The sequence below is a fragment of the Kogia breviceps genome, chromosome 12, assembly GCF_026419965.1.
Source record: "Kogia breviceps isolate mKogBre1 chromosome 12, mKogBre1 haplotype 1, whole genome shotgun sequence".
NCBI lineage: Eukaryota > Metazoa > Chordata > Mammalia > Artiodactyla > Physeteridae > Kogia > Kogia breviceps.
Window position 1 is genome coordinate 85,543,353 of NC_081321.1, and position 24,844 is coordinate 85,568,196.

The window sequence follows — 24,844 nt, forward strand, 5'->3', positions numbered from 1 at the left end:
AGCTAGGTATTTGTTTCTTTAAAATCATCATAAATGGTAACAGTGGTAGGGGACACTAGAAGAGAATTGTAGTCTTCAATGTAAGCAGCTGCTGTCTCAGATAATGTCAACCCGTGGGAATGAAACCCACAGTGCCCAGTGGAGGTTTCCCATGGTATCGGTGCAATAGTTAGATTTGGTTTAATGTAGGTCATGAACACACGGATTTGTGTGAAATTGGTATTTATTGGTTTATATACGATCACAAAAATATCCAAGATATTTTGTGATCATAATTTGTGCTGCATTCAGTGAACACCCAGCAAGTTTCAGACTCTCTCCTCCTAATATGCCACCACCATTCATCTGCCCAAGACGAATCTGTCATTAATCTTCAGAGATGCACTCACGTGTCTCCTGTGGGGAAGGAGAACTAGTGAATATTGAAGGCATCTGGGCTGGACACTTTGCATGTGGTCTCTTGTTTAATATACAGATTGAATTTACACAGAGTTGAGAAAAGGTCTCTGAGTGATTGTTGACAATATACTATTGACAAAACGTCAATTGGATCCAAAGGATTTCGAAAATCTGAATTTTGCTCTTCAAAAGCTCCATCGGTTCACTCTACTGGGTCTTTCCACACAATTTCACATTTCATTCCCAGCTGCTTCCCGGGCTCAAGGTGACTGACCCCTCAGCACCCGCCGACCACATTGGTCCCCCTGGCCCCAGCGCTATGCTCTCCCCACGATGCCCGGTTCCCTCCCAGAGCACCCCCCGTGGTCTGAGGGCACACCGTGCCTCACCTCCAGATTTCTGCTCCCTTCAAGGCCTGGCTCAGGGCAGCTTATCTCTGGGAAAGTCATCTGTATCTGAAAGAGCCCAAACTCAAGTCAGGGTGAACTAACTTTTGATGTGTTTGATGCTAAACAAGTCATAACCTGAATCACAAACCTCATTTTCCCCTTCAAACCACAGAAGAGACTGAAGGAATCGGCTTTCTTTTCTCAGGTAAAAGAGCTTTTGCTGAATACCGAAGCTGCTCAGTACTTTGTGAAACTCCACATAATTGCTGGGCAGATGAGCACGGAGCAAATGAATAGCACAGACACATTCTATACTTTGACCGGAAAGTCAGGGGAAATCTTCAGTGGTGATAAGGTGAGGGTCTCTCTGATTTTCACTCCCAGAGGGAAGCTGGTCACTGAGTCGATGGCCATAGCCAGTGCTCTCTCTTGGTGTCCGGGGGTCATGAAAGGTTCCGAAGAACTTCTGTCCGTGTTCCTTATTTGTCAGAGCACTTCCCTAAACAGGAAAAAAAAAAAATGGAGAGCAACACTGGAAAGGGTCAGGTAGGAGAGGGGTGTACTGTTACAGAAAGGGAATTGTAAAGTGATTTCGCTGTGGCCTGAATTAGTTTTCAAGGCAACCATCACTCAACTGCCAGCAGGAAGGAGAAATTTACAGTAAACCTTTTTCCTGGAAGCATCAGCAGAAAGCCAGATCAGCACTCATCTGACGAAAGGAAACGGATTGTCTGTTTTAGATTGCTGGGGTTTATCCATCTTCTCCAGCTCAACACTGCATCTCTCCTAATGCCATTAATTCTGTTTTGTTTTTAAAATATCTTCCTCCCCTTTCACAAATAACTCTTTTTGTGATTTGACTGAGCTGAAGGGCCCATGGTCAGTCAACAGAGAGAGTGTGTATGGGGGGAGGGGTTACGATCTATCCCGTTGCATTTCACCAAATATCAATAGAGGATAGATTAATGAGCAGTTACTACATGCAAGGTCCTGGGGTAAATCTGGATTCGTGTTTCATAAGGCCCACAACAGCCCCGCGAAGGCTTTTCCAGTGGGAAAACTGAGAGGTCGCACAGTAAGGGCCAGAGCCACGATTCAAAAGCAGGTCTGCCTGACCCCAAAGCCTGTATCCTTCACCAGTGGGTTGTACTGTGTGTGTGTGTGTGAGGATGGATGGGTGGACAGACAGACAGACAGAGGAAGATGCGGTTTCCTTTCTCACAAGGACATGCATTCATTCCTTTATTCATTCAACAAATATGTTTTACTGTGTGGCCTCTTCCATCCAAAACACTAAAGTAGGTCATGAATTTACGATAAATTGAATAGTTTGGGGCCTTTTTGTAGCTTGCCGTCTGTGGCGGGGAGACTATGATGCCTTATTCTCACTGAGCAATCACTGGTCGTCAGAAGTGATTTCATATGTTATCTCATTTGATCTTAATGAAAGACCTGTGAACTCAACTGAGCAGAAACCATCATTCCCATTTGGGGGATAAGCCACTCATCCAAGATCACACAGCCAATAAATGGCAGAACCCAAGGATTTAAGACTTCTTCTAATCCAGTGCTCGATTTTTCGAGGGCACACATTAAGTTTTATTTTTCCTTGGTGTTTTTAGGACAGTCACCTGAAGCTTAAACTCTGTGGAGGCAAAAAGAAGGTCAAAATTATACAAGGGAACATAATTGCTTCCAACGGGCTCCTGCACATCCTCGACAGAGCCATGGACAAGGTGGCGCCCACGTTTGAGAGCAATACTGAGGTGAGATATTTCAGGTAGAAGTGACGTCACCTCAAATCCATCTCCCTTTGCTCCCTGGAGAGTCACTCCCAAGAAGAAAATGAATGCCAGTACTATGTGCTTGTACTAGGACCCCAACCATGGGGAAAATGGGATAATTTCTGGTTTTAGTAGAATTCTGGGCACCTCTGAGAGAGAAAGAAAGGCATAGAGTAAGTGTAGGAAAGATGATGATTTTGTGACCTTTTTCATAGCCACACCTGACAACTCAGACCAGCTGTCGTGAAAATTTACCCCTTGTGCTTTATGGAGGAGATCCACACTTACATGTAAACTCTGTCATCAGTCTTTTCATGTTAGAGCCATCTAAATATTTCCTAAACCACCTTATTTTTTTTTCACTGAATTTTAAGCGAGATGTCTCTTTTTAGCAAACCGTAATGACAATGCTACAACCAAGATACAGCAAGTTCAGATCTTTGTTAGAGGTATGTACTTTTCACGAATTTCTAGAAAGTGTTTTATGTCCAGTCCTTTGTAAAATTAGCAGGGGGTATCGATTATAAATACTTGCTGGGGAATTCAGAGATTTATCTGAGATAGGTTGCAGATATAAATTTTCATTTCTCAAATGCAGGAAACCAGTGTGGGACATGTCTTAGATGAGGATGGGATTGGTGGACCATATACCGTTTTTGTTCCAAGTGATGAAGCATTGAATAACATGAAGGATGGCACTCTCGATTATCTCCTTTCTTCAGAGGTATTGTATCCTATTGACTCTAATGGTGTCATGTCAGGATCACTGCTTCACTCTCTGTCCATACAGGTTTTTTCTAAATTAAGGATGACAAATAAGTAGCACATGTATCACCATCTACCCTTCTGCAAAACAAAGGCAGACATCATTAATCAATCACAGTACTCTGGAACTAAGCCTAGATGTGGCTACAGTCTCCTCGGTAGAGTTCCAAGTAGCTATAAGACCAGTCGATCAGGCTGGGCACAGGAAATAAAATCTATTTGCAACCCCAGCCCTGAATGGTTGGTTTGATTTGTCCTGGCTCTTCTAATATTTCTTAATAGCAAAATCAGAATTTTAAGTTCCCTACAACTCTAAAATCATCTAGAAAATGAAGCCTAATGTAGGGCATTCTGGGCCAGGTCTAGGCTAACCTTAAAAGGAATGAATGTTATTTTTAGGGGCTCCCGACTCTCCTCTCTGTTGTTTTCGGTTCTCTCCACAATAACCCTCTCCTTATACACCATAAACATTCAGTTCTCTCACATCCTCCTCAAGAAAGGAGATTTTTTACTCTTTCACTCTAGGGTGTAAATGACTGATACCGTTTAAAGTGTTTCCTCTTCCAGAAATATCAGCCTTAAACTGAAAAGAAGGTTAGCTAATTATGGAATGTTTTTCATTAGAATGTCAAATAGTGGAATTACAGGAAGGAGCACAGGCTTTCTTTTAGTACCCTGAGGCCCTGCTACCATCTTGTCAATGGGGCAAAACTGCCTATGACCTCATATAGATCAGTGCTGACTATATAGAATGAGGGGGTCTGAATCTTTTAGAGTAGTGATCCCCAAACTTTAGTATGCTTAAGAATTACCCATGGAGGGCTTCCCTGGTGGCGCAGTGGTTGAGAATCCGCCTGCCGATGCAGGGGTCACGGGTTCGTGCCCTGGTCCGGGAAGATCCCACATGCCGCGGAGCAACTAAGCCCGTGAGCCATGGCCGCTAGGCCTGCGCGTCCGGAGCCTGTGCTCCGCAACGGGAGAGGCCACAGCAGTGAGAGGCCCGCATACCGCAAAAAAAAAAAAAAAAAAAGAATTACCCATGGAGCTTGTTAAATAAGCTGATTCCAGAAGCTCACCTCAAGCGTTCTGGTATCATGGCAGTGGACTGAGGCCCAGAAATAGACATTTTGGTAAGCACCAACTTTCTAACTCAGATATCCCAGGTCACACTGTTTTTTGGCCCTCAGAAACGTGTTGCCTGAATGATGCAGAGGCTCACATTCCCTTTCTGGAATACTTTCAGGTACCTACAACGATATCTTGCATTCAGAATACTTTGGATTAACAAAAATAGGTATCAAGGAGCTAAGTCAGAAGGTAATCTCTTACATTACAAACAGATGTTAAACGTATTGATATGTGAAGATTTGCTACAGGTTTCCATTTAAAAAGTCATATTTCCCAGTGCCTTTAAACTAGGGTGTTAAAAAAAAAAACTAGGGTGTTATTTTTAAAATATGATTCACTCAAGTTTCCTGAAACCTAGCTATTACAGGAAAACTATCATTCTTCTCTTTAGAACTCACATTCATATTTAATTTTAAATCCAAGAAATAATCATTTCTCCCCTGGGAAGGTATTAAAATTCTGAGATTATATGGCTTCTCTGAATGTATAGCTTCTAATTTGATACAAATATTTTTAATAATAATAAAGGAGTTTAAATGTACCTAATCTGGTACATTTAAAATTAAAACAAAGCCTTTTGACTAGGATAGAAAAGATCAGCCTCCCTGCTTTTCTGTCAAGTACCTTGGCTTGGGAAGCTCCTCTCTTTCTCCTTGTAGCTCCTTCCAGTGGTGACTGGAGCTGCTTCACTCAGGCTCTCGAGAGTAGATTATGTCTCTTCCCGTTCTGTGAGATCCCATAGGTAGCTTGAAATCAGCCTCTGGTAGGAATATTGACACCATGGAAATTGGCCAACACTATAAATCAGGGCTTATTTTCTTCCCCATAGAAGGGATTTACCAGCACACCATTGCCCCTGGCTCTCAATCTCATTTCTCTCAAAGGCAGTATCTTTCTGCTTGCCAAGAATATAAAACCTCAAGTCTCTTTATCCTGAGTCCAAAAGAGTTTTTCCACTTCAGCTTCTAGGTGAGGAATAGAACAATCTTTTCTGCCAGTCTCTCTGGTCCAGAGTCAGTGTGGGTTAAAATTCCTCAACCTATGGGAAGCTCCTTCTCTCTCCGCCCATCTTACGAGCATCCTTCAGCTTTATCTTCAGGGAGGAACCTCAGCTGTAGACAAAGAGATCCCCATGAGTTATGCCAATGAAAAGGGGAAAACATGAGTTCATTAGAAGAATACTTTCTAGTTCTGCTCTGGGAATGCATCGTTTCCTTTCCAGTGTATCTTTCTGCTTCTCTCGGAAGCAAGATTTCAGTTCTGAACCATCCCATCCCTGCAGAGACCATGGCTATCGATCACAAGCCCCAGCTTATGAAATCATTGCCAAACTAGACAGAAATAAGAGCACAGGGAGCAAGAGACCAGCCCTTGCCATTTCACAAAGACCCAGCAAGCTAAATGGGACAAAAAGAGGTGAATTTACAGAGTTCAAAGTCATGGTCACAATTTGGTAGAAAAACTTTCCCTTTCTGCGTCTGACACCAAAGGGCTTGGTTTTTGTTGTTGTTGTTTGTTTTCATCTAAAACAGCAAGTAGGAAGTGCATGTCCTCATAAAGGAAAGAATGCACTACACCAAAAGGCTCTCCAACGACAGCACCTGAAAGCACATCCTGTCGACCTGAGCCTCCGTGGACTAAACTCTAGCTGAATGATATGGCCCCCGGCCAGATAAGGTGGCAGGCACACCGGTGACAGTGATGCTGATCAATTCCTTTGTCCCTTTCATTCTCCTGTTTCTTGTAAAAAGGATCCAACGCCAATTAATTCTTGAGGCTTTCGAAGTGGATTATCCAGTTGATAAGGACTTTCTGTAGAATTAGGGGGTGGAAGGGGTCCATACAAACCCTGTTGTTTTGCAGACTAGAGGTGCTGAGTGGCTTGCTCAAGGTCACACAGAAGCAGAACCACAATTAAACTCAGGTTCCTGAGGTCCAGTTCAATGCCCTTCTCAGGACTCTTCCCCTCCTCGTTTTAACTTATTGGCACAAATGTTTATGTGGGTCCTGTCATGTGCCCTATACTATGCTGGGTGGGGACACAGTTACAGACCCAGTCCCTGCCTTCTGGGAGTTTGCAGTCTACCTTTGTCTGATATTTGCCAGTGGTCCCCACTTTTTCCCACCCTTTTTGCCACTTAGCATCCGAATGTGTAATGGCATTGCTTCTGCCTGCAAGTCCTCACTTCTGGGTACCATAAAGTAGCTGTAAGGGGAAGTTAAGACACAGAGGCTAAGTGATTTGCTCAAAGTCTCATAGTAACAGAACCAGAGCTACAGAAACCATCACTTCCAGGGCTGGCCAACTGGTGGTCAACTTCAGCATCCTTATCCGTAACCCTGCCCTGCACATAATGCTATTGATGTATAGATGTGGTGGCCTGACAGGTGTCCACACCAGGACACTTTTGAGAGTGAATGGGGCTGCCCGGATGATAGGTATAAAAGCCAGCGTTGTGCTAGACAAACCAGGATGTGTGGTCACCCTACTTACAGGAAATTCCCCTGGCATAGGGGCCAAGGGGGAATGCAGAGAGGGGTCTGAGTGAATGGAACTCAGGCTCGGCAGGGCTTTGTCTCCACCTGGGACCTCCTGCTGTTGGAACATGTCCCTAGCATGGTCAGCCTCTTGGAGGTTATTATGATCTTGATTTGTAATCCTTCACCTTTCCAAGACAGAGTAACCGTGGCAGTGCCACTGAAGTAGCAGAATTCAGCGCTTCGAAGCTTATAACCCCAGCTCTGATTCAGCTGGGAGATTACAGACATACCACAGCCAACCGCCACTGCTGCTGCCTTCTTCCACCAGAGAGAGCGGCCCTGTGCTCTTCGATTCCATACACTGTCTTCAGGGCACCCGTATGGGGACTGCTCATCTTCCTCAGCGTCCCAAGACTCTCTTTTTTTCTCCACTGCTGCTTCTGTTTCCTGAAGCGTGAGAAACCCTGGAAAGGGCCTTGATGGCGAGAGGAACATGTACCATGAGAACACAGAAGGAGAAAGAGTCCTGGCCAGATATCCCTAACAAGGACTGTTTGTTCCTAAATAACCAGTACATGGTCTAACAAGCACATGGTTATTTAGAGAGAGTGAAACAGAGTCGTAAACTGAGGCTGTCTTAGAGAACCTGGACTGTAGCCTTAGACATGGAGAGAGGTGATGGAGCAAGGTGACTGAGAGCTTGAGTTACTTCTTCGGCTTGTATCCTAAGTCAGCTTTGTGACCTTGGACGTGGCTTTAAAACTCAGTGTTATCGCCCCGTGTAATGAGTCAATAGTATCCCCACCTCACAGGGCTGCTGGGAGGCTTAAATGAGATGTGCATATAATGTTATCAGAATAGCCCCTGCCATGAAGTGAAAATGTGGTGAATGTTAGCTGTTTGGGGGATGGGGCTTTTCTCACCCTGGACTTCCCAGTAGAGAGATTATGGGTCATTTGTTTTTCTTGGCCAAGTGTCCAAAGTCATTTGAGGAAGTTTGAACAGAGAGGGAAATCTGTGTTGTCCTCAGTGACTAAAGAAGTATTTTGATTCCATTGCAGGGATCTCGGAAGCTTCTGGAACTCGTCAGATACCATATTGTCCCTTTTACCCAGGTCAGCCCCACTTTTCTGTGGTATTTTTTCCCTTGCTTTCAAGATATCTGACCTTAGATTCCAATATTTTAGCGCTAGAGAACGTGTGACACTTGTTCTTTATCTGGTGCTCTGAGCACACGCTGAGCAGTGAATAATGAGCCTGTCATCAAAGAAGTGTTCCAAGCCACAAAAACTCGTGACCTCAAAGCTCCTGTCACTTATTTCATGAGCTTTCAAGCTCTTTTTTCCAGGGAGGATTTGGGTGCCGCTCTCAGTGTCTCTACTGTTCTCTTGTTCTTGCAGCTAGAAGTGGCTGCCCTCATTTCGACGCCTCACATTACGAGCATGGCCAACCAGATCATACGGTTTAACACAACCAGCAACGTAGGTGAAAACTCTACTGCTGACGTCATTGCTCAAACGCATTTTTCTCTGCTTGTGATCGTTCATCGGGTTATCCTACCTCGACGCTAATTCACGGGCTTCGACTCTTTATGATTATCTCATTCATTTGTTATGTCTTGCAGCAAATACCTGCTGAGCAACTCCATGTGTGAGTCTGAACTAGAAGCCAAGAATAAAGCAGTGAAAAAAAAAACAGGCTTACATCCCAGCAAGGAAAACAACTTTAAGCAACTAATTTGTGGCCAGTTAATTATTTAACTACAGTTATAAACAGGGGCCCCAAGAGGAAGTTGAGAGGGCTGTGGGAGCTCACAGCAGAAAGAGACCAAGCAGATCTGGGAATCTAGAAGGTCCTCAGTCAGGAGATGATGCTTTGGCCAAGCTTCAAAGCATGAGTCATGTGAACTTGGGCAGAGATGAGTAGAAGAGAGTTCCAGGCAGAAGGGAGAGCAGGTGCAAAGACCCTGAGGTGGGAGGGAACGTGATTTATATAAGAAACTCAAACTTTGAGTTTATGTAATAAACTCAAAGTATTACTCTGCTAACTTCTCAGGGTTGTAATAACAGCAGAAATATGGCAGCATAGAGATTATGTCTCCTGTTGATTCACTTTGGATTGTGATGATGGTGCCCTGTCATCCTTTCAGCAAGTTCCTGTTTGTTTTGTTTTGTTTTTCTGGCCAAGCTGCACAGCTTGTGGGATCTCAGTTCCCCAACCAGGGACTGAACCCAGGCCCACGGCCATGAAAGCACTGAGTCCTAACCACTGGACTACCAGGGAATTCTCCCAGCAGGTTTCTGTTGAGTGCCTCAGACGTGTCAGGCACCATTCTAGGCCCTCAAGGTCGGACCAGTAGGCAAACAGATAAAAGTCCCTGGTTGCGTGGAACTTTGGTTCTAGTACATAGGACGATAGGTAATAAGTGAGTTAAATATATCATGTATCAGAGAGTAGTACGTGCTGAGGCACCAAACAGCAAAGCAAGGATGGGAACTAGAAAGTGGGAGTGCGGCTGACGTTTTAGATAAAGTGTCTAAGAAATCCTCATGGAGAAGAAAATATGTGAGCAAAGACCTGATGGAAATGAAGGAACAGGCAATGTGAATAGCTGAGGAAAGAGCGTTCCAGGGACAGGAAGCAGAAAGTGCGAAGGTGCGAAGGAAAGCGCACGCCTGCTGATCGGGTTGAGGGACAGCAGAAGGTCCTCGGGGCCAGAACAGAGGGAGGAAAGGAGAGAGGTCGGAGGAGGGCAAAGGCGGTAGGAGGGAGAAGGAGAGGTGGGTCCGGTCACACATGGCCTAAGAACTTGGGGCCAGGATGTAGGTCCCTACTCTGAATGAGATCAAAAGCCATTAGAGGGTTTTGATCAGTGGAATGACATGGTCAGACATACGTTTGGGGAGGCTGGTTGGGAGGTGAATGTAATAACTCAGAGAAGAATGATGGCGGCTAGTGGGGAGACAGGCCGAGGTGTAAGGTAGGCTCGAGGAAGTATCGTACAACACGGGGCATAGAGGCAATATTTTCTAATAACTGTAAATGGAAAGTAACCTTTAGAAATGGTATAAAAATATTTTAACGTTAAAAAAAAAGAATGATGGCGACTCAGAGCTGGGTAGAAGCAGAGACATGGTAAGAAGTGGTTGACTTCTGAAGGTATCTTGAAAGGCAGACCCACTGAAGGTGCTGATGGATTGGATGGGGGATGAGGGAGGAGGAAGCCAAAGAGGCCTCCTGAGCTTCTGACTGGAGCCACCAGAAGGACGGTGCTGCCATTAATATTGCTGGGGGAGCAGATCTGGGAGGAAAGTAGAGATCAGAATTCTCCGCTGGTTTGTTCCTTTTCTACCCCCTCGCCTACAACATAAGCAGGAACTTGTCCGGGTTTGTTCCCTGATATCTCCGCCGACCCTAAAGCAGAGTCTAGTACAAGGCCACTAAATGTATCTGAATGAACGGATCCCCCTTTCACCACGGGGGTAAAGCAGTTTGCCCAGGGTCTCAGAGCAAACGTACTGCAGAGCTGGAATGGCTATGCCTCTTCCCCAGCCTGGCACCGGCAAGGACCATCTCCGCAAGGACATCCTTGCTTGGCGTCAGTCAAGAATTCATTCAACAGATTCATCTTTCCCTGTCAGCCAAGCCCTTCTTAATCACAATCTTGCACTCAGTGGAAGGTTAAGTGAAGTTGAAGGCTTTTTCGCGAGGTCGCCACCATTCAGCTCTGCCTGGGGACCTCCGGTGCCCCTCAGCACAGAAGGATGAAAGATGCCGTTGCTTCCTTCCAGGGACAGATTCTGGCAAATGATGTGGCAATGGAAGAAATGGAGGTCGTTGCCAAAAACGGCCGGATTTACACCCTGGCTGGGGTCCTCATTCCTCCCTCCATCGAGCCAATCCTGCCCCACCGATGTGATGACACAAAGAGAGAGATGAAACTGGTAAGAAAACTAGGAAGCTCAGTGAGGACCCTAAACAGCCCCACAGAGCAGACCGTTCTCTCCTCACAATTCTGAGGCAGCTGACGAGGAGAGTTTCACACTTGAGCCTCGTTCAGAAGGCCTCTCCGTCTTTGTGAAGAGGCAGAAGTGTCTGAGGTCGTATCTCATCAAACGTGAACCAGAGTTCCTGGGGGAATTTCCAAATTGATAGTTGCTACCCTGGTATGTTCGTTTTCTAGAGCTGCCATAGCAAGTTACCACAGACTAAGTGGCTTAAAGCAACAAAGATGTATCCTCTCGCAGGTCGGGAAGCCAGAAGTCCAAAATCAAGGTTTCCTGTTTCCATTGCAACTTTTTGGCTCAGCTGGTTTTAATCAGAGGGACTAAATTTCAACAAGATTTTGAGCAACCAGGAACAGAGCAACCCGGCAACAAGGCAGGGAGTTAGGGCTGCCCTTGTCCTCCAGACTTCCTTCCCTGAACTTGCATGGCAGCTGCTCGGGGCGGGGGCGGGGGAGCTCTGAACAAGTCTAATTATTGACTCCTATTGAGTCTTTTGTGCAGGTCGTTCAAGAACTTGTTCTCCACCTCCCCAAAGAAAAGAATTAAGATGTGGGTTGGAGCCACAGCCAAAAGAATTTTGGTTAAATAAGAAGGGCTTCCCAATAGCTGCCTTAGACTGAGGTCTTCTGTTACTATTTTCTTTGGGTTTAAAGTCAAATCAGTCTGCTCTGTGTGGTTTAGGGTGGTTTCCATTAGGTCTATTAAAAGTACTTACTAGTTCTTACTTTCTCTGGAAAGTATTGAGAACTAGTAAACAGTAGGAACAGCTGGTCTCTTTTAGAAGTCTCAGTTTTCAGCAGGCTGAACCCATAGCTGCCTTTGGGCATGTATGTTTGAATTTTACAGGCTTAATTAATAAGTCTCTGTACTAGTTAGGGTCCCTGCAGGAAGCAGAATGTATCCCAAGGGTTCAAATTAAGAGACTTTAATGAAGAAGCTGCTACAGAGGGGTGGGCAGGGCTGAGGAAGCAAGCACATGATGCTGGGGCATCCAAGGAGAAGCGCTGACAGGAAACCATTACCACCAGAGAGTCAAGGGTGGGGAGGGGTTGGAGTTACCTGAACCCAATGAGAGTGGGGAGAATGGAAGAAGAGGTATCCATCAGGAGCTGTAGGAACGGTGCTCGAGCAGAGAGGGAGCAGGAAACAAATACCTTGACCTTGTTCTCCTCCTACCCACCAATATACTGCGGGCACCTCACCAAGACCAGCTGGAAACTGGCAAGGGGCGCCAAGAGACCATCCTTCAAGGTTTACCTGCTGGAGCGCAGAACACAGTAGAGAAGGTCAGAGAATGGATCTGGAGAGATTTGGAGGCACACACCCCTTTTCTTCCTCCTGAATTCAGAACCAATGGAGGAAGAAGCCCAGGAGACCGAAAGGCAGAGAGTCAATGTTCAGCCTCGTTACTGCTAAGCTAATTGGAGAACAGGGACTTGAGTGTGTGGCCAATGCTAGTACTTCGTCCCTGGCACAGGTGGGCAACTGCAGTGTCCCCTCAGTGGCAGTGCCTCTCTACACGGCCGAGGGTCGACCAGAAGCCCGAGGCCTGTCTGACCCTGAAAGAGGATGAGGAAGGGGCTGCTCTGAGCTGGCCCATTTCCTTCTCCCAAATTCCTTCTCTCTGGTGAGGAGGCAGTAGGGGCGGGGAGAGAGGCCAAGGGTGGTACAGTAGTGGGACCCCTTCACAGGGAGGATGCAGGAAGCCAGACACGTGGCCTGCCACTCCCTCTTTACAGGGACGCCTGTACTGACCTGCAGTCTTTCCTTCCAGGGCACTTGTGTGAGCTGTTCCCTGGTGTATTGGAGCAAATGCCCTGCCGACGCTGAGCCCACAGTGAGTGTGACAGCTTCAGGGAAGCACACGTCACCCAAGCAACCCCACTGATGTGGTTTCTCATCCTTTCCCCTCTTAAAAGATACTCATTCCAACTGGGCTAACATAAGGTTAGCTCTTTGCCTGCTATATCTGGGGGGAGGGTAGAAAGACAGCCCACAGATCTGTGTTTGAGTCCTTGCTCATTTATCCAAGGTAAGTTGCTTCACATATTTACTCTAATTTTCTTATCTGCAAAGAGTAATAATAATAATAACAACAACAACAACAGTAGCTGCAGCAGGATTAGCACAGATAAAACTCCAAGTGCAATGCCTGAATCAAATAGCCACTCAGTACATGTTCCCTCTCTACTTGCCCTATGAAATAAAATCCAGTGTTTGCCTAAGAGAGGCAAAGCTTTACCCTCACCCTCTTGCGGTCTCTGGCTGGGCCTGAGAATTAAGTTGACGAAAGACAAATTAACAGGAGAAAAGCACAGGTCTTTACACGTACATAAGAGCTTCCATAGGAGAATGAAGACCTGGAGAAACAGCAAAACCCAAGTGTTTATATAGTATGTTGAGCAAAGACAGGTAACTGTGGAAAAGTAACTAAAATGTGAACTATATTTCACAATATATACCCACATCAAATCATTATTATTATGTTGTACATCTTAAACTTATACAAGGTTTTTTGTTTTTTGTTTCTGTATCTGCTATTTTTCAAGCGCCTTTAGCACAAAATAATCCACATGCCAAAATGGCACATTTGGGTGTGGCATGTTCTGCTACCCTTCATTTGTATCTGCTCTTCCCAAGCATCATTCTGGAGAGAAATACAAGAAATATCAAGAAAAATGACACTAGGACCATCAAAACCTTGTCAAGCTTGATAGAATTCTGCACACATCCATTGAGGATTATAGATCTGGTTCAGGGAGCATAAAGAAGAATAAGATATTGTTTTGTTTTGTTTTGGTCTTGAGAAGCTCTAATCTAAAAAGGAAAACAGATAATTTTTCTCGGCATAATTTATATGCCAAGTAAATACCCTACTGGTAGCAAAAGCAACGTGTCCTAAGGTAAAACTGATGATAGAAATTCCTGCCTCTAAGTTCATCCTAAGAAAGAACTTCCCAAACAGCCAGTTCATTCCACACTAGAATAGATCGCTGCCATAAAGAAGGTGGTGCGTTTTTTTAACACCATCCTACTGTGGAGCATTTCATAAGGAAAAGCATTAAAATTAAATAGGCACAGGTGTTCAGATATTTATTTTGCTCAGTGAAGCCATCCCCCCTGAGTCCTGCAGGATGCTGTCAACCAGGGGATATGGAGAGGGAGGAGGGAAGAGGAAACTGTGGTGACCAGCATCCCAGTGAGTGCTGTGTGCCAGACATTGTTCCAAGTGCATTGTGCGGCAAACCTCTGAGGGGGGCACGGTATAACCAGAGTGTAACCTGGGAACTAAGGCGAGGAAACATAGAAGCCCTCCCACAGGCTCACACAGCTGGTACACGCAGACCCTGATCCTACATTGCCTCAGCCCAAAGAAGGAGAGAGAGAGAGAGAGGAAAGGAAAAAAAGAAGACACATGGGTCAGAGCCAAGAGAACCCCTAAACTGCCCCTCCCAGGCTCCCATGGTCTATACTTGGCTAATGATCCTGACAGCCAACAAGGGGGTTGAATAGTCCTTCCTCATCGACCTCAGAAATTCCTTTAGACATTTAAGAGTTTAGGATTCTACTGCCCATGGCTTTCACTGCTCTCTTCTTAAGTAGGAGCCTAAGATGAAGGAGTATCTCCATATCGATTTTTATCTAACATTAAAATTTGAGCCACGGACTAAACGCTCAGCACAAACCTTGAGATGAGCAGTTTTGTCCTATTTCACAGATTAGGCAGCTGAGGCTCACTAGACAGCATGACTTGCCTCTGAGATCCTAAAGTTAGTAGGTGGTCAGGTCCATTCTCTCGACCTGCCACTTACTATCAGTGTTCTTAAGAAAAAGGATCTGCAGAAACGAAGACCCAACACAGCCAAAAATAAATAAATATTTCATTTAAAAAAAAAAAAAAAAAAAGAAAGAAAGAAAAAGGATTTAACCTGTCTGGGCCTCAGTTTCCTCATCTATAAAAAAAGGGATGGAAATATCCACATGGAGTTGAAGATTGATGACCTCATGCAGGCAATGTGTCTGACCCTAGTAGGTTCTCAATAAATGGTAGTTCTCCATAATTCTGAGTGGGTATCAGAGGTTAGAGAATAGAAAGAAATCTGCCCCTATACCCCACAACTCCTAAGAGGAAAACTCAGACTCTCGCTATTTTTTTGCTGGATCTTTGTACAAATTAGGAGGGAAATCTCTTAATTGCTCCAAAATTTCTATATAGGAAGTGGTTGGGGATGGTTATTAATTGGAAGGGGAGGCCAAGCCACATCCTGGATGCACAGGAACATGTTCCCTGACTGATTAACGATGTCTTCCAGGGCATGAGAAGGCACGGAAAGGTACATACGCCCTGCGTGGTGCAAACCCTGGCCTGTATTCTTCCAACAAGGAAACAGAGCCTTAACAGGCTGACAGCTCTGCCTGGGCCCTGTGTGTGCTGTGTTAGGCTCTAGCACTCTTTCCTAGCGCTGACGGTAAAACAGAAGTAGATTGTCCAGTGTCTCTAGAAGCCGAGTCATGCCCAGAGGACCTCAAAATGCAGACTGCGATGCTCTTCCTCATTGGCTTTCTTCCAGACGCTCTTCATACGCAAATGTGTCTACACTGGCCGAATCAGGAGCCTGAAGAATGGCTGCGCCAGATACTGTAATGCCACCGTGAAGGTGAGGCTTCTGTGTGGCCGGGGCCCTCATCCAGGCCACCAAGGCCTGCACAGAAGCCCGCAGGGCTGGGCAGCTCTTGGGCCCCAGGGTCTGTGAGTCACAGGTTGCCCTTGGGGCCTTGACCGTGTCTTCTTGCAAAGGAAGGGAAGGGCAGAGTCCCCACATGGCGGCCAGGTCACCCCCTCCCGGCATCCATTCATCCCATGGTTCCTATCACTCTTAATAAGGAGCCCACACCCTTGACACTACCCTGCATGGCCCGCCCTCTGCAGTGTCCCTGGCCTGTCTCCCACCCTCATTCCCTCCTCAGTGTGTGTGCCTTTGCCATTCCATCCTGGAAGAATGTTCTTCCAGGTTTCCTTGGGGCTGGCTGCTGTCTCAAGTCTCCATCCAACCCTCATCTCCTCTGTCGCCGCCCGATCCACAGTGGCCCCTCCAGGCTCCCGCCTGCCACCACTTGATAACGGCACTTTGATTTCCCGGCACTTACTGCTATCTGAGATCCTCTTTTTTAAAAAAGAAAATTCATCGTTTCTTCCCTGACTAGATAGAACACGGGCTCCGTGAGCACAGGCCTTTATCTGTCTTGCTCTCACAGTGCCAGAGCCAAGCCAGCAGCCCGGGGCGGCCCTCCGGAGATTTGTGGCGAACAGGTGGCTTAAGCAAAAGCCACGCCATCATCCGCAAGAGAAAAAGTCATGCTCCTAAGGGTGGGAGGGCGCTGATACTGCTTGTGATCGTAATGGAAATTAAAATGTATTGATATTTCTTTTGAGGAACTGGCCCTCTGCTTGGGATTCCAAAAGGCAACACACGTTTTGTTTCTCAGATACCGAAGTGCTGCAACGGCTTCTACGGGCCCGACTGCAAGCAGTGTCCAGGAGGCTTCTCGAATCCATGCTCCGGGAATGGGCAGGTGATGAAGACTGAGGCTTGCTTTTTCACGAATGCTGAGGTTGACCTGTGTTAAGTCGAAACATAGTTTTTAAAACCACTAAACCAAGAAACGATACAATGCCAGTCACTGTTCCCAGGGAGTAAAAGAAACAGATCAGTTGCTAGAAGAAGAGAGGGTGTCTGCAGGAGAAGGAATGAATTTTGCTTGGGGGAGTGGCAGGGGGCAGGGTGTCCAGTGATGTCGCCTCTGGTCTGCTTTCCTACTGCTGATGGCATGATTCTGAGCAACTCAGCAAGGCTCTCTGGACCCCAGTTTCCCCGTGTGGGAGACAGCAGGATTGGCCTGCATTGATCTCCAAGTTTCTTTAGGGCCAAGATTTTACTATTCTTAAGAAGAAAAAAAAAAAGCACTGCCCAGTGAATGCTTTTTTTTAAGTTTTTTTTTTTTTTTTTTTTTTTTGGCTGCCTCTGGTCTTAGTTGCGGCACTCGGGCTCTTCATTGCAGCGCGTGGGCTTCTCTCTAGCTGTGGCATGCAGGTTTTCTCTCTCTAGTTGTGGCACTCGGGCTCCCCAGCGCATGGGCTCTAGTTTGTGGCACGCAGGCTCCCTAGCTGAGGTGCGCGAGCTCAGTAGTTGTGGCGCGCGGGCTTAGTTGCCCCACCGCATGTGGGATCTTAGTTCCTGGACCAGCGCTCGAACCCATGCCCCCTGCATTGGAAGGCGGATTGTTTACCACTGGACCCCCAGGGAAGTCCTGAATGCTTTTTTTAGCCCATCTGCAAAACCTATGAAATGTAAGAGCCAGAACGTAACTCATCTAGCGTGGAGGCCAGGGCTAAACATACAAAGGTAATAGTAGCTGTGGTTCATATGGAGAAATTATGGATCTGCACATATAAGAAATCCACATCGAAAATATGCCTCTTTCAAGGGGAAGGAAAAACTGCATGACCACCAAGTGGGGACACCACACAGGCCAGGGGAATAGGGTGAAGCTGCTACAAATTAACTACTGTACCTGGGTGGACCGGGACCCAAGCCCAATTCTGATATGGGTCAGTCAGTACAAATCTAACCTTGAAATCGCTGGGGAGAGGAGGGGTAAAATGCTCACACTGAAGGGGAAAAAACACTGCCGTCTGGAGTCACATAGCTGAGCATGTGAGCATCTGGAGAGAAAGGCCTGCCTTCATTCAGAAGGTCAGTGGTTTATCGGGCTGCCCCTTAAGCATTGTTTAGAGGTTCCATTTCGCCACTGTGACACCCCCCCCCACCCCGACCAAATGACTTCCTATGAAGTTCTGAATCCTGGCTCGGGACACCCATATGTCACTGCCTTAGCTTCCTACCCGATACCCGCGACTCCACTTTCCACAGGGGGTCCCAAAGAGTCATTTCAAGCAGAATTGAATCTGAGTCAAAGAAGCAGGCCAGGAGGGCTTCCGTGGTGGCGCAGTGGTTGAGAGTCCACCTGCCAATGCAGGGGACATGGGTTCGTGCCCCGGTCCAGGAAGATCCCACATGCCGCGGAGCAGCTGGGCCCGTGAGCCATGGCCGCCGAGCCTGCACGTCCGGAGCCTGTGCTCCGCAACGGGAGGGGCCACAACAGTGAGAGGCCTGCGTACACGCGCCCCCACCCCAAAAAAAAAGATGCAGGCCAGGAAAGGAAAGCATCTGGGACTCCTCGCCGGGGGCGTGTTGTCCTGACGGCCAGGGGTCCTGCCTCTGTTTGCAGTGTGCCGACGGCCTCGATGGCAATGGGACATGCGTTTGCCAGGATGGCTTCCAGGGCTCCCAGTGTCAGTTCTGCTCGGACCCCAATAAATACGGACCTCGCTGTGACAGAAGTAAGTGTCGCTTCCTGAGCTGCCTTCTGCCCCCTCACCCGGGGTCCCTGCAGCACTGCAGTGCAGTCCTGGCATCAGGTGCCCCTTGGCTTGGTGGATGCCCTTATCACAGGGTATTTCTTAAGCACTTGGGTCCCAAACGGTGCACATGCCAGATTGCTGGGCCCCACTCACAGAGCTTTGAGATAGGAAGCCTGGGTGGTACCTGAGGATTTGCATCTCTGACAAGTTCCCTGAGATGTCAGCATAGCTGGCCCAAGACCACGCTTTGAAAACCAGTCTTTTAGGGTTTCCCCACATACCTGAAGTGATCGTGGGCTCTGTATCAGAACACAGACTCCCCATCTTTCAAGCAGTCCTCTTCCATCAGCTCCTCCCTTTGCTAAATGTGTGACCTTGGGTTAGTTACTGCACCTCTCTAGGCCTCAGTTTCCTCATCTATAAAATGGGGATAATAATAGTAACTACCTTGTAAGGTTAATACAAGTTATAAATGGAAAGCACTTGCCTTAGAACAATGCCTAGCACCTAGTATGCACTATCAATATTATTATTATCTATTGTTGTTGGTACTGTTGCTGTTATGCTAAGTTCAGTGATATAAATGTCCGGAAGCTCATACAACATGTAGAAAGTTCCACAACACTAGGTATTGAAAAAAAAATGCAGTTATATAATCTTAGAAAACACATTATGCTCTTAAAAATAACACCATGTGAATATTTAAGTACATAGATAGAAATATACATCTATCTATCTAAGCTAAGATTCGAGCTTGATAGAAAAAAAAAAAAAAAGAATAGATCAGAGCTTGCTGTGGAGTCAAACCAACCTGAAGTTAAATCTTCACTCTGCAACTTACTGGTTCTGTGACCTTGGAACAAATCTCTCATCGAAGCTTAACTTCCCCATTTATAAAATGAAGACAATATTGGTACCCACTTCATAGGTTGTTGATTAAGTTAGATCATAATTTAGGACTTTAGCCCAGAGCATGCACCTATAGCAAATAATCAATAAATGAAACCATTCTTACTACTATCACTACTAACTCCACTCATCTGTTACAAAACACACCACCGCTCTCCTCTCTTACCTTGTCTGATCTTCACGGCTACCCCTCAGGAAGGACGGGACCCCAGAGCCCAGCAGATTTGTGGCTGCTGATTCTAGTGCAATGCTCTTTTTTGCAAAATAAGGTTTCTGAGGGGAAAAAAAATAGGGTTTTTTTTTTTTTTTTCAAAGCCTGTTGACATAGGCATTTTTATGAGGCTAGTCGTCACGATGCCGAGGCTGGGGCAGCCGTGGTGGCTTCCTGCTCCAAAGCCTCTTGTCCAGGTCAGTTGCTGCCCACCGCCTCATGCAGGGGAGCTTCCTCTTCATTCTGGGGTCTTGTTCCTTGCTAACCAAGCCCTGACGTTCTTCAAAGTTTATGAAAAGTTTTCTTTGTTTTAAATCTAGTTGTGCTTTGCCAGCCCTCACTGTGTTTCTCTTTCCCGGATGCTGGCTCCAAGCCCCGACACAACTCCCTTTCCCATCAGTCCCTTCTGGGGCAAAAACCACAGATTCCTTCATTTCTGATCACATTCAAGCCCCCAAATCCTTGCCACCTGCCTTTGAGAGTCTCCAGAATGTTCTTCTTTTCACTTCCACATGCAGAGGAGCCTGAGTCTGATACTCTGGCTCACGTTGCAATTTTTAAATACCTGTAATCAAAAGCAAAGTTAGCAGCTAAAGTTTAAGGTGATAACGGACAGTGGAAATGCCAGTCGATATACTGATCTACTGGTTACTCATGGTCACTAACGGAAATGGAATTTGAAGGTCTGAGTTCAAGTCCCTGTTTGGGAACTTGCCAGCAAGTCAGGCAATTTTCTTTTTACCTCTCTGGGCCTCAGTTTCCTCATCTGGAAAATGGGGCTGGTAAAAGTATTGATACCTATCTCCTGAGGCTGGTGACTCTGAATGAGAGGGTACAGGTTAAAGGCTGGCCCAATGCCTAGAACAAGGTCAGTGTGCAACTATTGGGCATGAGTTAGCATTGGTTTGCTGTGATGGAGGGTGAAGAGCAAACATGTAAGCCACACATCAGAGGCTGTGCCGGCAGGAGAAACCACTTCCAGAATGTCTTCAGGAAAAGGTGAGAAATTTCCAGACTAAACACTCCTACCATGAAGTAGGTGAAAATTGAGCTCCTTGGCCTCTTTCACACCATCACAACCCACCCTCCCCCTACACCCCACGCATAGACACACAAAGCATCCCAAAGACCAAGCTCCTCTCACCGAGAGCTGTCCTAGCACACGAGAAAGACGCTGAGAAATAGCGTCTAGAGCCTTCCGCGTCTCAGCCCCGGGTTCTGCACCTACAGGAGTGAGTGGGGGGTGAGGGGAGGGGGCCCTGTCCTCCATGACCCATGTACCCGTTGCTAAGCTTGTCCCCAAGCCCTGAATGGCCCTCTTCCTTCCCTTCCAGGGTGTCTGTGCGGTTTCGGAACGTGTGACAACAGAATTGACAGTGACGGCGCCTGTCTCCCCGGCACCTGCAGGGACGGCTCCGCCGGGAGATTCTGCCACAAGCAGACCTCAGCCTGCGGGCCCTACGTGCAGTTCTGTCACATCCATGCGACCTGCGAATACAGCAATGGGACGGCAAGGTAGGCCGGTCGGTCGGGGTGGGGGGGTTGCCATCCTTAACGGCCCATGGCCGCTGTGTTACCTGTAGACACACCCAACCCATATCTAAACTCTTCATAAACTAAGACCTGTTCTCTTCAGCTGCCAGCATGGCTTTTGTGGAGCAAACCTCAGACTGAGCTGGGTTCAAAGTCTGCAGCATTCCCTGCTTTGAAACTTACCAGCTGTGTGACCTTGGACAGTTACTTAACCTATCTGAGCCTCACTTTTGTCATCAGTACAATAAAGGTGATGTTGCCTACCTAGCAGGGCAGTTGTGGAGATTAGAAGAACTGAATATGCCAAATCATCCAGCCCCAGGGCTAATACATCATAGGTGTTCGGTCATGGAAACTGCAATTATTACCATCACTCATGTGAAGGAAATGAAGATTTGTCCACCAGCTTTCCAACCCTTTAAAAACGCCTTGACTTCCTCAGGTCATTAATAACCACTCCCCTGTTAAAGGCATCTTACAAGAAGTTGGATCATTGGTCACTGGATCACCATTTGTTTTATTAATGCTATCTAACATATGAAGTGGGCTTGGGGGGAACATGTCAGAGGAGATTTTCCTCTCTGGGAATATCTGGTTCAAAGGCAGTAACCATGCAAAAAATATCCTGGGAAATGCAGACAACATGTAGAATTCTTAGCCTTATTTTTGCAGCACTTTTCTTAATTCGTAATTACCTACCTAATCATTTGCTTACCTGTTTGTGATCTATCTCCCGCACCAGTCTGCAGGAAGCATAGGGTAGAAACTGACTTTGCTCTTCCGTGGTGGTACAATAGAAATGCATCTTCCTAAGGAGTTAGTATATACATCAGTGCATTAAGGCGAAAGTCACAAGTCACCAAAATTGCCCTTAAAACGTCTAAAGGGAATTCCCTGGCAGTCCAGTGGCTAGGACTCAGCGCTCTCACTGCTGGGGCCTGGGTTCAATCCCTGGTCAAAAACTAAGATACTGCAAGCCGTGAGGCACGGCCAGAAAAAAATAAATAAATAAACAATAAATAAATTTAAAAACCTCTAATCACCCACAGAGGATCATCAACATGGGTCTGTATTTACTATATAAACTTAGGTAAATCAGTGTTGAAACAGATCAATCTATTTCTTCATTTGGGGACCACCTAAAGTATTTAGTTCTTCTAGGATTCTTGATGCATGAAAAATAATTTTATTTAGAGTTTTGCGAAGCCCATAGGACTGAATCTGCAATAGTGACGTGGGCGTGTGATAGGTGTCCCAGCACCTATCACAGGGCACTCAGTAAATGCTGGTTGACCAAACAAATGCATGAATGAATGGTCCTATTTAATAGCTAGAGTTTCAAGGTGGAGCATTTTGAGAGGAGTGTCTGAGGGCGTGATGGGTCATGGAATCAGGCAGCTGAGAATGTTGTGCTCTAAGAAAAAGAACATCTGAGGGATCAGAGAAGGGAGAGAGGGGAGGTCTCTCCTGTTCGTCATGTTCAAATCACTGAACCGTCACACAGAAGAGAGCATCGTTCTCTGCTGAACCAGAGGTAGTGACTTGAGGTATAAAGAGACAGATTCCAGCCCCATAAGAACAGAAAAGCCACCCAATGTCGAGCCTGAGAAGGTGCAGGTGTGAGCAAGTGCCCTGCTGAACGCCCTGTGTGCATTCACTCTATACCACAGCCTTATGAGGGAGATGTTAGACCCATTTTCCAGGTGAGGAAACAGTCTCCCAGAGGTTAAGGGACTCGCTCAGGGTCACACAACTGCTAAGAGGTGGGGCCTGGATACCCCCCCAGGTGTATCTGACTGCAGACCCAGGAGTGCTGGTGGCCACCATGGTACATGGCTCCCCCAGCAAGGGCGAAGTGTCAAGCCACCCGGCTGTGAACACGTTCACCCCTGGCTGGCTGGTCTTCTTGGGGAGGGGTGGGAGAGTTGGTGCTTATATTTCTAGGGCTGACTGTGCACTCACTCTTCTTTGCAGCTGTGTTTGCAAAGCAGGGTATGAAGGGGACGGAAGCCTCTGTTCAGAGATGGACCCTTGTTCAGGATTAACCCGAGGGGGCTGCAGCCGCAATGTGAGTGTTGGTCTTTATTTCCAAGCTGCCGGGTTTTTTAGGAAATCCTGAGGGAAGACCTTCCAAAAGGCAGTGTCAGATGACTTCATCGCATGAGGCACATTTGCTTGAACCCTGCATTTTAAAGATGGTGCCAGGTACCTTCTGTGAGCCTCCACTTCCTAAGTCCACGTGTGCTGGGGGAGCCCCAGGTTTGCATGTGCAGGGGTATTGGGCTTCTAAAAACACAGCCAAAGAATCCGATATTGGAGTTCATTAGTAATAAACTTCTGATTCAGACATTACAGCTTACAAGTGACTTTCATGTATGTGATCTCATTTGCTCTTCCCACCAACCCAATGAAGCAGATGTTGTTTAGCCCCATTTTACTGATCAGGAAACTGAGGCTCAGAGACCTTAAGTGACTTGCCTTAAGTTCTGTTAGTGTCAGGGATATAACCCAAACTGACTGTTGCTTTCATTAATACCTTCTGAATATCACCACCACCACCCGGCCAAGGTCACCTTCATTCCTTACCCACAGTTTAATAACTGCTCTCCCTGATAACTCCTCTTGGCTACAGCCACAGCCAGAGTGGATCAGATCATGTTTCCCCCTTGCTGATATCCCTTCGGGAACTTCCCCTGGCTCTGAGGATGAAATCAGATGCAAATGCCTTGCCCAACCCTCCAGACTGCCCTTGGGCAAGCCCCACCCACTCAGCCTCCTCTGGACAACTTACCTTGCACCTCTCCCTCTGTCCTTCAGCTTCCTGGTGGGGTCATCCTGAAAGGCCTGGAATTGGTCCAGGTAGGAGCTTGGGCTAAAGCATCATACAGACCTGGGTTCATGCCTCTTTACAGCTGTGTGACCTTGGGCAAGTCACTTACCTCCTCTGAGCCTCAGTTTCCTTATCTGTAAAATAGAGATAATCACAGTACCTTCCTCAAGGTGATGGCTTACACCTAAAAAACATTCAGAACAATCCCTGGCTCAATAAATGGCAGTGACTTTAGTGATAGTGGCCATTAGCTGGCCAAAAACAAGCAAATTTGTTCTTTAAGTCATCTTATCTTTTCCACTGATCTTAATGCAAATGTGTGTTTTAATCACTTCCTTTGCACTCCATGTAAATATAAGCTTCTTCAGTGTACCTCTGGAAATCCTTGCTTTGCACTTGGAATCTTGCGGCTGGACTGGGGTTTCACAGGTTTTGCTGCTGCTTTTCCTCCCGTAGGCAGAATGCATCAAAACTGGCAGGGGAACCCACATCTGCGTTTGCCATGAGGGATGGACGGGGGACGGAAGGGATTGCTCAGAGATCAACACCTGTCTGCTGCCCAGCGCTGGCGGCTGCCACCACAACGCAACCTGTCTGTACATCGGCCCCGGGCAGGTAGGTGTGATGAGGTGGAGAGCAAAGAGGAAGCAGGATTCCTGCAGTAGATTGTTTTGTCCCCTAGACACAGAAGTACTTTGGCTAGAATTTACTGCAGCTCTTTTATCATTTGTACCAGTGGGAAAGGGTTAATTGTCGCAACAAACCCATGATGTAGGTACTATTCTTTTTCACCTTTTGACCCCGTTTACCCTCACCCCACCCCACCCCACCCCACCCCACCCAGCCTCTGGCAACCACCAGTCTGTTCTGCATATCTATGAGCTTGGTTTTGTTTGGTTTTGTTTTGTTTAGATTCCACATATAAGTGAGATCATATGGCATTTGTCTTTTTCTTACCTATTTCACTTAGCATAATGCCCTCAAA

The 24,844-nt window shown here is 46.6% G+C and overlaps 1 protein-coding gene across 1 annotated transcript in view; it reads left to right on the plus strand.

Moving 5' to 3' along the window:
* The window catches only part of STAB2 (stabilin 2), a 148,144-nt gene that overhangs the window by 46,249 nt on the left and 77,051 nt on the right, over positions 1–24,844 (plus strand). Inside the window, exons 12-25 of the mRNA XM_059080137.2 lie at positions 994–1,143; positions 2,411–2,554; positions 2,965–3,021; positions 3,171–3,296; positions 8,008–8,061; positions 8,347–8,427; positions 10,738–10,890; positions 12,728–12,790; positions 15,525–15,611; positions 16,441–16,527; positions 18,244–18,355; positions 20,831–21,011; positions 23,004–23,097; positions 24,316–24,474. Of these exons, the coding sequence (XP_058936120.1) occupies positions 994–1,143; positions 2,411–2,554; positions 2,965–3,021; positions 3,171–3,296; positions 8,008–8,061; positions 8,347–8,427; positions 10,738–10,890; positions 12,728–12,790; positions 15,525–15,611; positions 16,441–16,527; positions 18,244–18,355; positions 20,831–21,011; positions 23,004–23,097; positions 24,316–24,474 (1,548 nt within the window). The remainder of the gene's footprint in view (positions 1–993; positions 1,144–2,410; positions 2,555–2,964; positions 3,022–3,170; positions 3,297–8,007; positions 8,062–8,346; positions 8,428–10,737; positions 10,891–12,727; positions 12,791–15,524; positions 15,612–16,440; positions 16,528–18,243; positions 18,356–20,830; positions 21,012–23,003; positions 23,098–24,315; positions 24,475–24,844) is intronic.